General features: G+C 37.5%; 1 protein-coding gene across 1 annotated transcript; it reads left to right on the top strand.

Moving 5' to 3' along the window:
• LOC109836335 lies at positions 3441-7520 on the top strand. Its single transcript, XM_020404198.1, has 5 exons — positions 3441-3659; positions 3701-4000; positions 4450-4986; positions 5725-5763; positions 6705-7520. Exons 1-5 carry the CDS (start codon positions 3441-3443, stop codon positions 7518-7520), a joined length of 1911 nt encoding a protein of 636 aa, XP_020259787.1.

Here is a 14534-nt window from a genome sequence, read left to right on the forward strand (position 1 = left end):
TTTGGAATATTGAAGCCTTGTACATTTAGATGATGTAAATGCCATTTCAGGATCACTCATAAATTTTAGTCTCAACTCCAATGTAAGGGCATGCACAGAAAACAATTCCAGTCTAAAACTCTAGAGCGCGTCACCTTTAACTTTAAGTAAAATAGAATAGTATTACCTGAGAATTGATGATCCATAATAATTTAATGAGAGAGTGAAAGGATAATGAATGTGGGTAACTATAATGGGTTAGCAATAACCACATGACTATTAAGCATTATTAAGATGCTTTGGTTAGTAATAGCAGATTTATACTGATAAAGAGTTAATAACAAGGAGGAGTTTTCAAGAACTTCAGGGGAAAGCCTCACGGTCTGGTGGTCGGCGTACTATAGAAAACTAATGAATTTAATCTTTTAAAGATTTTTTCCTCCAACCAGCTTTAATTCTCCTTAGTCCTTGTTCTTCTTCCTTCATCTAGTTTACTGGTCCTACTTCTATCACATGATATCTGAGTCAACAATCCTTTGCGTTTGATTTTCATTATTCATGGACAATGAATTATGTACATGGCACATTTTAGCATTACCCTTGCCATCAATGAAGTAACGGCAGGTAGGTTTTCGCATTATGTCCATGGTATTCAGCATCGATCACGCAATTTCAAATAACATCTTACTGAATACTGTGGTTGATCTTCTATGAGTTATATTTGCCTGCACTCAACTCAAGTATTTCATATTTATCTCGAAGACTTCCTTCTGCTGAAAAAAAGGTTCAAACTTGAGGATTATTTTCGCTTTAGTACTTTAGAATGTTTTATTCTTTCCTAGTTTTTTATTTGTTTTCTTTTGTAGACTGAGATTCAGGGGATGTCTCTGATAAACACGTAAAATATGCATTATCTTAATATGTTTCATGCATGATTTATGGATGTTTGATGCATATTTTGTGTTTAGATCGAGGATATTGTTGTGGTTTGTGTTCTTATATGTAGGTATTGGCTCAAGATTTGAAAGATTCGATGATCGTTGGAAGATAAGCAAGAGTTTGAAGCAACAACCAGATTTAGGATGCATGGTTCGAGAAGAAAAATGGATGCACGAGTATGAAGACTGTCCAAATGAGCACAAATAAGCAAGACACCTTCTGCCATACCCTGATGTGGTGTGCTATGAAGCACGGACACGCATAACATGAAGCCGTGTCGTGTCGTGTCCGTGTCGGACACACGTGTCGAACACACGTATCCTATGTATTTTTTAGGATTTGCCTCGTGTCGGCGTGTCGGATGGCCGTGTCGGATCCGTGTCCGTGCTACATAGGTGGTGTGCATCACACCAGTGGACCGGCCCTGACAACATTTAGAAATAGATTCTGCCACACCCAGTGTGGCACGCACCACACCTGTGGGTCGGTGCTTATCTTTTTCCAGATTTTTTGGAGACCCATATATATGTATTTTAGCTTAGGGTTTCGAGACCCTTTTACTTTCTCTTAGCCATCAATTAGTATCTAATTTAGAGTTCAAGTATTGAAGGAAGACGAGGGATTTCTTGTACAAGATTGGATTGCAAGTCTTTATTTTGAAGATTTCAATTGAAAGACGGGTTAATTCTTTCCTCTCTTTAATTAATTTCTTCTTATGATTGATTTGCATGTTTACTTGATGTATTCTCTTATCCCAATCATGTGTGAGTATGTTCCTTGTCTAGGATCGGGAAAGAACCCAACTTTTTGGTAATTGATGATGAATTAATGTAGGTTCTTGGTGAAAGTTTAAATCTTTAAACTTAATTTCTTGTGAATTAATTTTGTTGATTCGCTTGAGTAGGTTCTTGGTGAAAGTTTAAATCTTTAAACTTAATTTCTTGTGAATTAATTTTGTTGATTCGCTTGATCACCGGATTAGCAATCATAGGTTCTTGTGAATTAATTTTGTTGATTCGCTTGATCACCGGATTAGCAATCATAGGTAATTAATTGAAGGACCGAAAGGTAAAAATTAATACCGAACCTCTAGAAATTAAGCAGGGAACTCGAACCACGAAAGTAGGCTAGATTCATTAGGGATTTGATTAGAATTAGCATAAAGGTTAATGAGTTTAATTTAATCTTGATTCCATAAAAATAGGTTAATCAAGTTTTTAGCGTTGTTGCCAGGGACTTACGGTGTTAATATTGAGTGCTTAGGTTATTAAGCTAGACTAGACTTTTTTTTATTCTCTTTGCTACTCACTTTCTTTTATGCAAAGACATTAATCGGAAGTACACGACAAGGACGATCTTGAACTGTCAGTGACTCTTGCAGACATAAGAAGATATATAAAAGAGCAAAGGAACACAGAACAAGCTACAATGGGTGATCAGAATCAGCTTCTTAAGGATTTCGCTGCCCTAAATGCTCAAGGCACGCACTCGAGTATTACAAGGCCCACTGTTGAAGCTAATAACTTTGAGCTGAAACCATCACTTCTCTCAATGGTTTGGAGTATGGCGACATTTTGAAGCTTAATGGAGTGACCAATGATACTATTCGACTCAGACTATTTTCGTTCTATTTAAAAGGCAAGGCTAGGGCTTGGTTGCATTTATTGCCAGCTAGGTCCATCACCACTTGGGATCAGTTGTCCAGGACGTTTCTTGCAAAGTATTTTCCCCCAAGTAAAACAGTACAGATGAGAAACCAGATCACAAGCTTTGTACAAAAAGAAGGAGAGCCACTCTATGAAGCTTGAGACCGTTACAAGGAATTATTAAGGATATGTCATCACCATGGACTGGAAAAATGGTTAATTGTTCACACCTTCTACAACGGGCTCACTTACAACACTCGGATAACTGTTGATGCTGCTGCAGAAGGAGTTTTGATGAACAAAACAATAGATGAGACATACACTCTCATTGAAGACATGACTCAGAATCACTATCAATGGGCGAACGAGAGTGCTCAGACATCAAAAGGTGGAAAGTATGACATAGATGCTTTAGATCATATATCCTTTAAAGTTGATGCTTTGTTTAAAAAAGTTAAAAGCTTGAGTATTAATTTTGTGGCGTCTACTTCAATTGCATGTGAGATATGTGGTTATGTGGGTCATTCTGCACTTGAATGTCAATTAGGAAACCCCCCATCCCTTGATACTTCTGGTAATGAACATGTTAACTATGTTAATAACTTTAATTAGATAGGAGACTCATTCTCCAACACTTATAATCCGGGGTGGAGGAATCATCCTAATTTATCTTATAGAAATCCACCTTTAAATCTCATGCCCGCATCTAATTTTGCTCCTCCTGGTTTTCGTACCCCTTAAACCAATCTCCCTTCTCAAAGGTCTAATTTGGAAAATATGATGAAAAAGTTTGTGATGACTCAATCGAAATTGAATTAAGAGTTTAAGCAACAACAACAAACCACGAATGACGTAGTAAAACAATTAGCCTCTAAGATGGATTTCCTAGCTACACATAACAAGATTCTAGAGATACAAATCACCCGATTGGCACAAAATGCTAGCTTTTCTTCTAGGCCTTCGGGCATGCTACCTGGACAACCCGAGACGAATCCCAAGGATCATGTGAATGCTATATCCCTTAGGAGTGGAAAACAATATGAGGGACCTAAGATGAAGGAAAATGATGGGGTAGATGATCATCATGAGGAAAAGGTGAAAAGGTGGTAGATGAGGATAATGAGACCCAAATGCAGGAAGAAGAAAAAGTTAAGAAATATGTGTCTCCCGCTCCTTACAAGCCTCCTCTACCCTTTCCCCAAAGGTTAGCTAATGCTAAGTTAGAAAAGCGATTCGGAAATTTTTTGGAGATTTTGAAAAAGTTGCACATCAATATCCCGTTCACTGAGGTTATTTCTCGAATGCCTTCTTATGCTAAGTTCTTGAAAGAGATCTTATCTAATAAAAGGAAGTTGGATGACTATGCAACTGTGGCCCTCACTGAGGAGTGTAGTGCTATCATCCAAAATAAGTTGTCTCCTAAACTTAAGGTCCAGGTTCATTTTCTATTCCTTGTGTTATTGATAATATCTCTATTAACCGTGCTTTGTGTGATTTGGGTGCAAGCGTAAGTCTGATGCCAATGTCTATCTGTAAGAAGCTTGGTATAGGTGATTTGAAGCCAACAACGATATCACTCCAGCTAGCAGATCGATCGGTAAAATATCCAGTAGGTATACTTGAAGATGTACCTATCCAGTTCGGTAAGTTCTTTATCACGGTTGATTTCGTTATTTTAAAAATAGAAAAAGATTCTAACATTCTAATTATATTAGGAAGACCCTTCCTTACTACTGTAGGTGCTATAATCGATGTTAAAAATGAAAAGCTCTCCCTAAATATTTGAGGGGAGAAGGTAGAATTTGATTTAAATAATGCTATGAAACTTTCTCTAACTAATAAAGTTTGTTACATGATTGACGTGATTGACAAGTTTACACATTAGCAACTTGTAAATCATTACTCAGCTGATCCACTTGAGAAATGTTTGGTAAGCGACGATTCAATAAATGATGAAGACCTTGAGGTAGCCACGTATGCTCAATCCTTAGAATCAACATTAACTGCTCCATTTCGAAATGCAAAGCTTGAAAATTTAATGTTAGAGCCAAAAAATTCTACTTGTGAAGAGGATAAAACACCAAATGTAGAATTAAAACCCCTCCCTTCCTCTTTAAGGTATGAATTTCTTGGCCCCAACTCTACTTATCCTGTGATTGTGAATGCATGTCTGAATGAAAATAAAACTGATAAGTTGCTTAAAATACTTAGGATGCATCACAAGGTCATAGGATACACCATGGACGATATTAAAGGAATCAACCAATTGATTTGCATACACAGAATTCTCTTGAAAGATGATCATAAACCCTCTATAGAGCACCAACGTAGATTAAATCCTAAGATGAAGGAAGTGGTTAAAAAAGAGGTGCTTAAGCTACTAGATGCTGGTGTAATCTATCATATTTCTGATAGTAAATGGGTTAGCCCGGTCATGTGGTTCAAAAAAAAGGGTGTGACCGTAGTCAAGAACCAAAATAATGAACTTATCCCTACTAGGACGGTTACAGGTTGGAGGATGTGTATTGATTATAGAAAGTTAAACAAGACAGCCCGAAAAGATCATTTTTCACTTCCTTTTATAGACCAGATATTGGAAAGGTTGACCACGCATTTTTATATTTGTTATTTAGATTGCTATTCGGGATTTTTTCCAAATCCCTATTCATCCTAGTGACCAGAAAAAGACCACTTTTACATGTTCCTATGGGACCTTTGCTTATAGGCGCATGTCTTTCGGTCTTTGTAATGTCCCTGCCACTTTTCAACGATACATGATGGCTATTTTCTCTGATTTTATAGAAGACATTATGGACGTATTTATGAATGACTTCTCCGTATATGGGACTATTTTTTATGATTGTTTAGCTAACTTGTCTCGAGTTTTGTAACGTTACGAAGAAGTTAATTTAGTCCTTAACTGGAAGAAATGTTATTTTATAGTAAAAGATGGAATAGTTCTAGGACACAAGGTGTCCGAGCGCGGAATTGAGGTTGATCGAGCAAAAGTGAAAATCATTGAAAAGTTAAAAAGTTTCTTGGGACATGCCGGTTTCTATCGACGTTTCAAAAATTACAAAACCTTTAACTAACATTCTTCTTAAAAATGCTCCCCTTGATTTCACATTTTCACAGATGAATGTCTTGATGCTTTTTGTAGGTTGAAGGAAGCATTGATAACAGCTCCTATTATGCAACCGTAGACTAGAATATCCCATTTGAAGTCATGACTGATGCAAGTGATTATGCGGTTAGTGCTGTGTTGGGCCAAAGGAAGAACAAAATAGTCCATACAATTTATTATGCTAATCGCACTCTTGATGAGGCCCAAGTTAACTATGCTACCACTAAAAAGGAGCTATTAGCAGCGGTCTTCGCCTTTAACAAGTTCCAGACTCCAGTCTTACCTAGTGGAGTCCAAAGTCATAGTTTATACCGACCACTCCGTCATCAAATATCTTTTTGAGCAAGCAAGATGCTAAGCCTAGGTTAATTCGATGGATACTACTTTTACAAAAGTTTGATCTAGAGATAAAGGACAAGAAAAGGACAGAAAATTTGGTCGCAGACCATTTGTCGAGGATGAGACAAGAATCACATGATAGAGAGGATGAACTATCGATTGACGACTCCTTCCCAAATGATTAGTTGTTAGCTATTGAAAGATTGAATGCACCATGGTATGCGGACTTCGTCAACTATATAGTGTGTGGAGTTTTGTCTCCGGATCTAAGCTATCAGCAGAAAAAAAGTTCTTTTCTAACTTGAAGTATTATTTCTGGGATGAACCGTTTCTATACAAACAGTGTATTGATGGGATGTCTAGAAGGTGTGTTCCTGAAGATGATGTTACAAATATTCTCCATCATTGCCATTCATCTTCTTACGGGGGACATGCAAGCACTTCAAAGACAGCTGCAAAAGTTCTACAATCAAGTTTCTATTGACCGAGTCTTTTTTGAGATGCAAAACAGTTTGTGACATCTTGTGATAGTTGTCAGAGGACTGGGAATATTTCGAAGCGACATGAGATGCCTTTACATTCCATCTTAGAATGTGTGGGGCATAGATTTCATGGGATCGTTTTCGCCATCGTGTAACAAGTTCATCTTAATGGTGGTGGATTACGTCTCCAAGTAGGTAGAAGCGATAGCATCCCCCACCAACGATGCTAAAGTAGTTGTGAAACTATTCAAAAACGTTATTTTTCCAAGGTTTGGGGTGCCACGGACGATAATCAGTGATGATGGTTCACACTTCATAGAAAGAAAATTCGAAGCTCTTTTAAGAAAGTATGAGATCACTCATAAGGTTGCCACGCCATACCATCCTCAAACTAGTGGTCAAGTGGAGGTTTCGAATCGTGAAATTAAGAGTATATTGGAGAAAACAGTTAATCGTTCGAGAAAGGACTGGTCTATGAAACCCCCGGATGTCTTATGGGCCTATCGAACTGCCTACAAAACACCCATAGACATGACATCTTTCAAGTTGGTATATAGCAAATCGTGTCATCTCCCAGTTGAATTAGAGCACAAGGCGTATTGCGCTATCAAACTGCTCAATTTTGATATGAAGACCGCAGGGGAGAAAAGAAAGCTTCAACTTCATGAGCTAGATGAGCAACGATTAGATTTCTATGAGAATGCTCGCATTTATAAAGAAAGGACTAAACGATGGCACGATAAGAATATCCTTCGAAGAGAGTTTACTCAAGGAGATATGGTACCACTTTTCAACTATCGTTTGAAGCTTTTTTCGGGCAAGCTCAAGTCTAGGTGGTTCGGACCTTTTCAAGTCTGTGAGGTCTTTCCTAGTGGAGTTGTTGAAGTTTGGAGTGAAACAACGGGATCTTTCAAGGTGAATAAGCAACGATTGAAGCACTACATTGTAGGGGAACAAAACGAGAAAGGAGTCACTTATACCTTATTTGATCCCCCTTCGCCAGAGAATTGAGCGCAATAGGGGTCGAGCTCATGACTATAAACGAGCGCTTCTTAGGAGGCAACCCAAGTTTTCCTCCATTCTCGTTCTTTTATTTTACCTTATTTTATTTTATTTTATTTTCGTTTATTATTTTTATAAGGCAATTGGATCGGCACAAATTTAACTTATAATACTTTCAATCATACAGTTGCGAAGAAGGGAAGACATGGCATTAGCTAAGGAATAAAAAAAATTCTTTGGGGTCGTATCTGCCACACCCAGGGGTGGTATCACCACACCCCTGACTCGATGGATATAAGAAAATCCAGATCCTACCACACCCAGGAGTGGTGTATGCCACACCCACGGCTCGCTGGAAAAAAAACACCAAGACTACCCCTTTTTCTTCTATCCTCTCTGACTTAACCAATCAAAACCCCCCCTCCCCAACTAATTCGACCCAGCAACCGATCAAATCGTCCCACCCCTATTTCGATTTCGTCGCTGAACACCAACACAATCTCACACCGCACAATAGCTAGTCGCCGCTTTCAACCGTCGTTCGACCTGCTATCAACTCCCGTTCGGTAGACTAAATGGGACCTAAACGCAAACGGACTAGTTAGGGAGCCTCAACTTCTACATCGCAACAACAAAGAGAGGTTCATGGCTTTCATCATTTTTGGTCGAGGCGAGAGCGATGGAGTCATGTATCAGAGAGAACTCTACCTCTTATGTGTCATGATCGAGGGACATAAGGTTGACACATGAGCTTTTATGATTCATCATGTATCGTGCAGCGAGAGCAACGAGTGAAAAAATTGTGTTTGGTGGCTTGATTACCACCTTAGCTTACGGGATGTGTTTAGGGGAGCTTGTAAAGGGACTTCATCACTTACGCCCTATTGCGTCCATTGACCTCGATGCTTATCTTCATATGAAAATGATTAGCCATAAGGGCAATCGATTATGGTTAAGTTTTCAGGACAATCTGCTCTTCCCACTCCCTGATCCTGATCGCACGACCATCCATGTTCACCCAAATTAGTGCTACCGCACATTTGATTTTGTGAATTGTGATTGTCACGAGGATGTGTCAGCTGAGGATGCTGCCACAGTACCCCCGATCCCTAATCCGGTTCAGTCTGACAGGGGAGATAGCTCTTCCCACCCCTCTGATTGGTCAGCGGAGTTTTTTGCTATCCATACTTCCCTTGCTTTCCTTACTAATCATGTAGGTGCTATCGAGCAAGCAAAAACGTCAAGGACAACTCTTGGGCTCTATGCACCACATGATGCAGTCTTTTCATGAGTGGCAGCTCGGCCAGGATGTCTTTGCTCCACCTTCTTCTGACTAGTGAGTTGGTATGTCCTCTGCACCCTTGCACTCATTTATATCATACTACATTAGGGACAATGTAGATCTTAAGCTTGGGGGTGTGAGTTGTTTATGTATTGATTGCTTGTCTATAATTGCATGTTTTTCTTTTATTTTTTTCTTTGCTTGTTTCCTTTCTTTAAAAAAAATTATTATTAAAAAAATTTGGGAAATGATCTCCTGATGATGACAATAATCTTTAACCTCTATAAATCATTGAACTAGATAGATGCCCATTACTCAGGACTTGACAACTTTTCAAACCACCTTTCAACTGATTATCAAAGATTTTTGATTGCAAGTTAACAATATGGGAGAACAAGAATTGAATGTTCTCTTGTCTTATAGGATTTTGCATTTTTATGGCTAGCATCATAACCATTACTCTATTTTGAGACAAGAGGGGAATTAAATTTGGTAGACAAATAAAACTGATGAGACCTTGAGCCTGAAATTGGATGCATTACATATCCGGGAATTAAATTTGGTAGACAAATAAAACTGATGAGACCTTGAGCCTGAAATTGGATGCATTACATATCCAATCATGATTTTCTTTTCTTGTGTGATATTCTTGAGCCTGAAATTGGATGCATTACATATCCAATCATGATTTTCTTTTCTTGTGTGATATTCTCCAATGGTGTAGGATACTAGAACTTGCATTGAATCTCTTCGATGCCATATATAACTTTTGTATGCATAAAAGGTGATTTAGGCACATGTATTTTTTTGTTCATAGTCCACATTAGCCAAACAGCCTACCATGCGCTATTTTTTCCTTTGATTTGCTCCTTTGAGCCTATGAGCCTAATTTTTATTGATTTAACTCACATATGTAACATTTAAATCCAATTGTATTCCTTACCCATGCCTAAGCTAGTGGAGCACAATTTCTGATATAATGGGTTATATGAGTAATGAGGTGTAAGCTTGGGGGTATGAAAGGAGGTGTTTGTTTCTTTTTCATTTTTATTTAATTCAAAAAAAGAGGAGATGAATAAATTGTCCTTTTTATGGTGTATGTAATTGCGGGTGTCGAAAGAATTCATTATGGTGTACTAAAGGGAGTCATTAGAAGAAGTTCTTTGATGGATGATGGAGTTTGTGTGGATGTCATTGATCTTACTTTGAGATCTAATCTTTTACAATTATTGCTCCACTAGTGATAGGTTTTCAACTACTATCCCAAATATCTATCCTACCCTTTTGACCCTAGCCCCGATACAACCAAATAAAAGACCTCATGATTTTTTTGCATGCATTAGTTTCGAAGTGGTAGAAAATTGAGATGAGATGCAAGCCTATGGATTGAATACATCCATTCAGACGAATTTTGAGCGACATAATTCTATCCTTAAACACATGAGAGATTGAGAGTCCCCATACCCTAAAGCAATGTCTACCAATTTAACTACCTGAAGGTCTTAATTTTACTACTTCTGGATTAAAGCTAGTTACATGTACTTTTTCCTACTTTGATTTGAGAATTGGATAGGATAGATATCATTGACTTGTGACGCTTGTGATCGTAAGTAAAATTTAAAATGTAATTTTGTTGAGAGTTTTGGAAATTACTTTGTTAAGTCCTGATGAAACGTGTATGTCTTATTATATGTTTGATATTTGTTAAAGGATTGACGAGGGGGTGATCCCTACTCTATTTGGCTTCCACTCCTATTTTTTTATTGTTTATTTTCTTGAGGACAAACAAAAGTCTAAGCTTGGGGGAATTAATAAACATGTAAAATATGCATTATCTTAATGTGTTTCAAGCATGATTTACGGATGTTTAATGCATATTTCGTGCTTAGATCAAGGATATTGTTGTGATTTGTGTTCTTATATGTAGGTATTGGCTCAAGATTTGAAAGATTCGATGATCGTTGGAAGATAAGCAAGAGATTAAAGCAACAACTAAATTTAGAATGCATGGTTCGAGAAGAAAATGGATGCACGAATATGAAGACTGTCCAAACGAGCAAAAATAAGCAAGACAGTTTCTGCCACACCCTGGTGTGGTGTGCATCACACTAGTAGACTGACCCTGACAACATTTAGAAGACAGATTCTGCCACACTCGGTGTGACACGCACCACACCTATGGTTCGATCCTTATCTTTTTTTAGATTTTTTGGAGACCTATATATAGGTATTTTAGCTTAGGGTTTGTAGGTTGTCTAAAAATCACTGTAGATAGCTGATCCCCATCAAACACGGATGATGAAAGTTATAATTTGACGGTTTTCAAAAGGTTACAATTTAAAGACTTTCACGTAGATCGATGAAGATTACAATCTGACAACCTTCTCAATAACTAATGAAAGTTCTAATCAACAGCCTTCACAATCAACATTGGGAGGTACAATCTGATGATTTTTATATTTTTAAAGAGCCAAGACGAAAATTACAAGATGACGGTCTTTGCAACGTTCTAGCAAAAGAGACTACAAATTCACGATCTCTTTAAATCCAGACGCAGAGCTCATCTCTGCGTCCCAGATTCAAAACGCAGAGCTTGTGGCCGCGTTCCAAACTCCCAGAAGCGAAACACAGAACCCGTAGCTGTGTTCCAGAACGAGACGCAAAGCTCAAGAGCTGCATTCCAACTTCAAAACGCAAGAGCTAACCTCTGCGTCCCAGATTCAAAATGCAGCGCGACCTTTGCGTTCTCAGCTGCCAACGCAGGTCCTAACTCTGCGTTTCAATCCCAGAACGCAGTGTTCGTGCTCAGAACGCAGATTGTGCGTTTGACTCGTTCAAATACGAGTTAAACAGTTCTAAAACCGTTCTCCATGATTTTAGGGGGGATTACCCCCTTAAACCACTTGAACGGTTTCAAAACCGTTTTCCATGAAATGATGTCGGTTACACCCTATTAAGGAGAGATTTTAGGGGGTGGTTACACCCCTAAAAAACCCTATAAATGGCGAAAAACTCAACTTGCAATTTTAATCCCTTTTATTTTACTCGTTGGTTTAGCTAGTCGAAAACGTGAAATTTGGTAATTAACCCCTAGTCCAATAAACCCCTAGTCCCTATGAGATCGACCTTGATAGCTACAACAAATCCGTGCACTTGCGGATTTGCTTATTAGTCTCACAAACAAGATAGTTAGATACAACCTCAATCAAATCCCCACCATCATTGCACATGATCCTGTTATAATAATCCTAGGAAGTAACAGGTCTCTGTTACTTTCAGTTACTTTCAAGCAGTTGATACTGATATTTGAAAATGGTTGGTTTCTATATCTTTTTTCTTCTTATCTCCACATCATGTCTTCTTTTTCATTTAATATTTTTAATAATCCACGTACTCTTCAGTTGCAGAAAATTAATTTCATAAATTACTACCAATTTCTTCTTCATGGATTTATATTAACTTATTTTCATGCATGAAACTAAGAAAATTAATCAAACGAATGATCTAGTTACTCATTCACCCTACATTAATTCCAAGACACAAGGATTCCGTTGTAGCTTACTTGAGTAAACACATATTAGTGGTGTAAGGCCACCGGTTAAGTTGCAAAGAAGAAATGACATGGATCCCCTCTTTGCCCTCGGCAATCACAGCCCAAGTATCACTGAGAAAATTCAATTTGCTAGCTCATTGAGAAAAATTCAACAAAGGAAACGATTCATTCCGCATTAATACCTTCAAGTCTTGAGCTTCGGCCATTTTCTCTGATCCATGGATCCGAACACAGGATAGTAGCACTACCACAAACGCCAGAAGAATCCTGAGGCGACATTGCAGTAACCTAGTAGACCATAACTGGCTAATTAGATTGCATAGATTTACTTATAATTAAAAAAAATCAATTTTGTCCTGATCCCAAAAAATTACTAGCAACTACTTAATTATTAAAAGGTGAAGCTTTGAACGAACCTGTATGATTTTAGCAAGGGAACCCCAATTTACATTGAAATATACATTCATTTGAGGAAAAACCCTAATTTGAACTGAAAACCCCGACTATCCTTCTTCAAAATGCTCAGGAAACCAAAGATCATCCTCCATCGTTGAATCTAACCTTCAGTGACAATGCCATTCATTTATTTAAAACCCTAATTTAAAACAGTAAATAGAGTTTGTGACAGAATTACGCACCTTTTTATTTCTCGAAAACCCTAGATTTGAGCGTCATCGATCTATTGAATTTTTGCATTGAGATTGAGAGGGAGAAGAAAAGATCAGAGCTTTACTTATATAGGTAATTATTTTCCGCTGCGTCCCCAGAGGGCAAAATGGTAATTAAAAATTGAATATGCGTAGACTGCATCCGCGTACGGTCTACGCGGCTGCTAGATTTTACCTATATACCGCTTATATTTATATTTCTACAATAACCCTCCAAACTTTAGTATTTGTCAAGGGACGCACGTAACCACTCCCATATCTTCAATGCAGGATAATTTTTTTAAAATAGACCCATTTTATAACTTCATTCACCAAAATCAGCCCATTTTAAACATATTCATAAAAATTGACCATAGTTTTAATCAGGTTAAATATTTCTTTCCAATTAACCGAGGATACGAACAGGGCCGACCCCGATGTTTGGGTTGCCCTAACCCAATCCAATTTTGGTTGCCCTTTATATTAAAAATTTGGTACGAACAATAACGATAAAAATGAATACATACAATACCATTTAGCGTTCTATATTAGGCTCAAACTGATAATATTCTCTTGTAAAATCAATATTCATATAAGAAAAAAATACATTTGTACTACAATTTAATTCAAAGAAAAACACTTCTCCTTGAATTTTTTGAAGCGAATTCTTCAATTAAGTCATCATACTCAAGTTTCTCGAAGTATTCATTTTCAATTGATATATCATTGTCAATCCATTCAATCAATCTTGTGACATGATAGTGCGAAGATAACATATATAAAATCACAACAATCAACTAAACTGATGCCGGAACGAAGACTTAGCAATATCATTATCATTAAAACAATCGAACAATTAATCTAGATAGCAATCCAATAATATGAATGTCATCAAATCAAAGTTAAATTGAGATTATAATTAAAACCAAATAGAAATATATCAGATTATCGTCCATTAGGATTTTCGAGTTTTATAAAACCAAATAGAAATATATCAGATTATCGTCCATTAGGATTTTCGAGTTTTAGATGACTAGAAGGGAGTTGAACTTTTTAACAAGTAAATATTATTTCCTCTTTCTATCTGTCAACTTTGATAAGCTTTTTTTAAACTTATGGAGATCGTGAGAAACTAGTCAGAAGGCATAACTGTACCACCCAAATAGCTAAATCAAATCTAATTTCCAGTTTCAAAACAAAACCTAGATGAAACCGCCCAAACATCATAACCCCTAATTCAACAACTAATATTCAACCAAGATTCAAAATCAGAAATCTTAATTTCATTGCAAAACATAAAAACCCCAATTTTTCGTCTAAAAAACCCTAAAACTATTTATTTTAAAAAATTACCCGATTGTGTTTCTTTGATGGACCGGTCGGCCGTTGGCGTCGATAAGTTGATTCAGATTCTCTCCGTCTTTTGGGTGACTAGATCAGACTGTCAGAGGAGGAGTCAGCAGGGTGGTCCGAAGGATGGGAGCAGAGACAAGAAGGAGGAGTTGGAGGCTGGCGAAACAGAGACGACGGAACAGAACGGT

This window comes from Asparagus officinalis, chromosome 4 (genome assembly GCF_001876935.1).
Source record: "Asparagus officinalis chromosome 4, Aspof.V1, whole genome shotgun sequence".
In the NCBI taxonomy this organism is placed as follows: domain Eukaryota; kingdom Viridiplantae; phylum Streptophyta; class Magnoliopsida; order Asparagales; family Asparagaceae; genus Asparagus; species Asparagus officinalis.

Excerpts from the sequence above, each read along its gene's own strand:
- LOC109836335 (XM_020404198.1), top strand. The coding sequence starts at position 3,441 with ATGGATTTCCTAGCTACACATAACAAGATTCTAGAGATACAAATCACC. Across the intron at positions 4,987-5,724 it reads ATATTTCTGATAGTAAATGG|GTTGAAGGAAGCATTGATAA; the intron begins GTTAGCCCGGTC and ends TGCTTTTTGTAG. Across the intron at positions 5,764-6,704 it reads ACAGCTCCTATTATGCAACC|GTAGAAGCGATAGCATCCCC; the intron begins GTAGACTAGAAT and ends GTCTCCAAGTAG.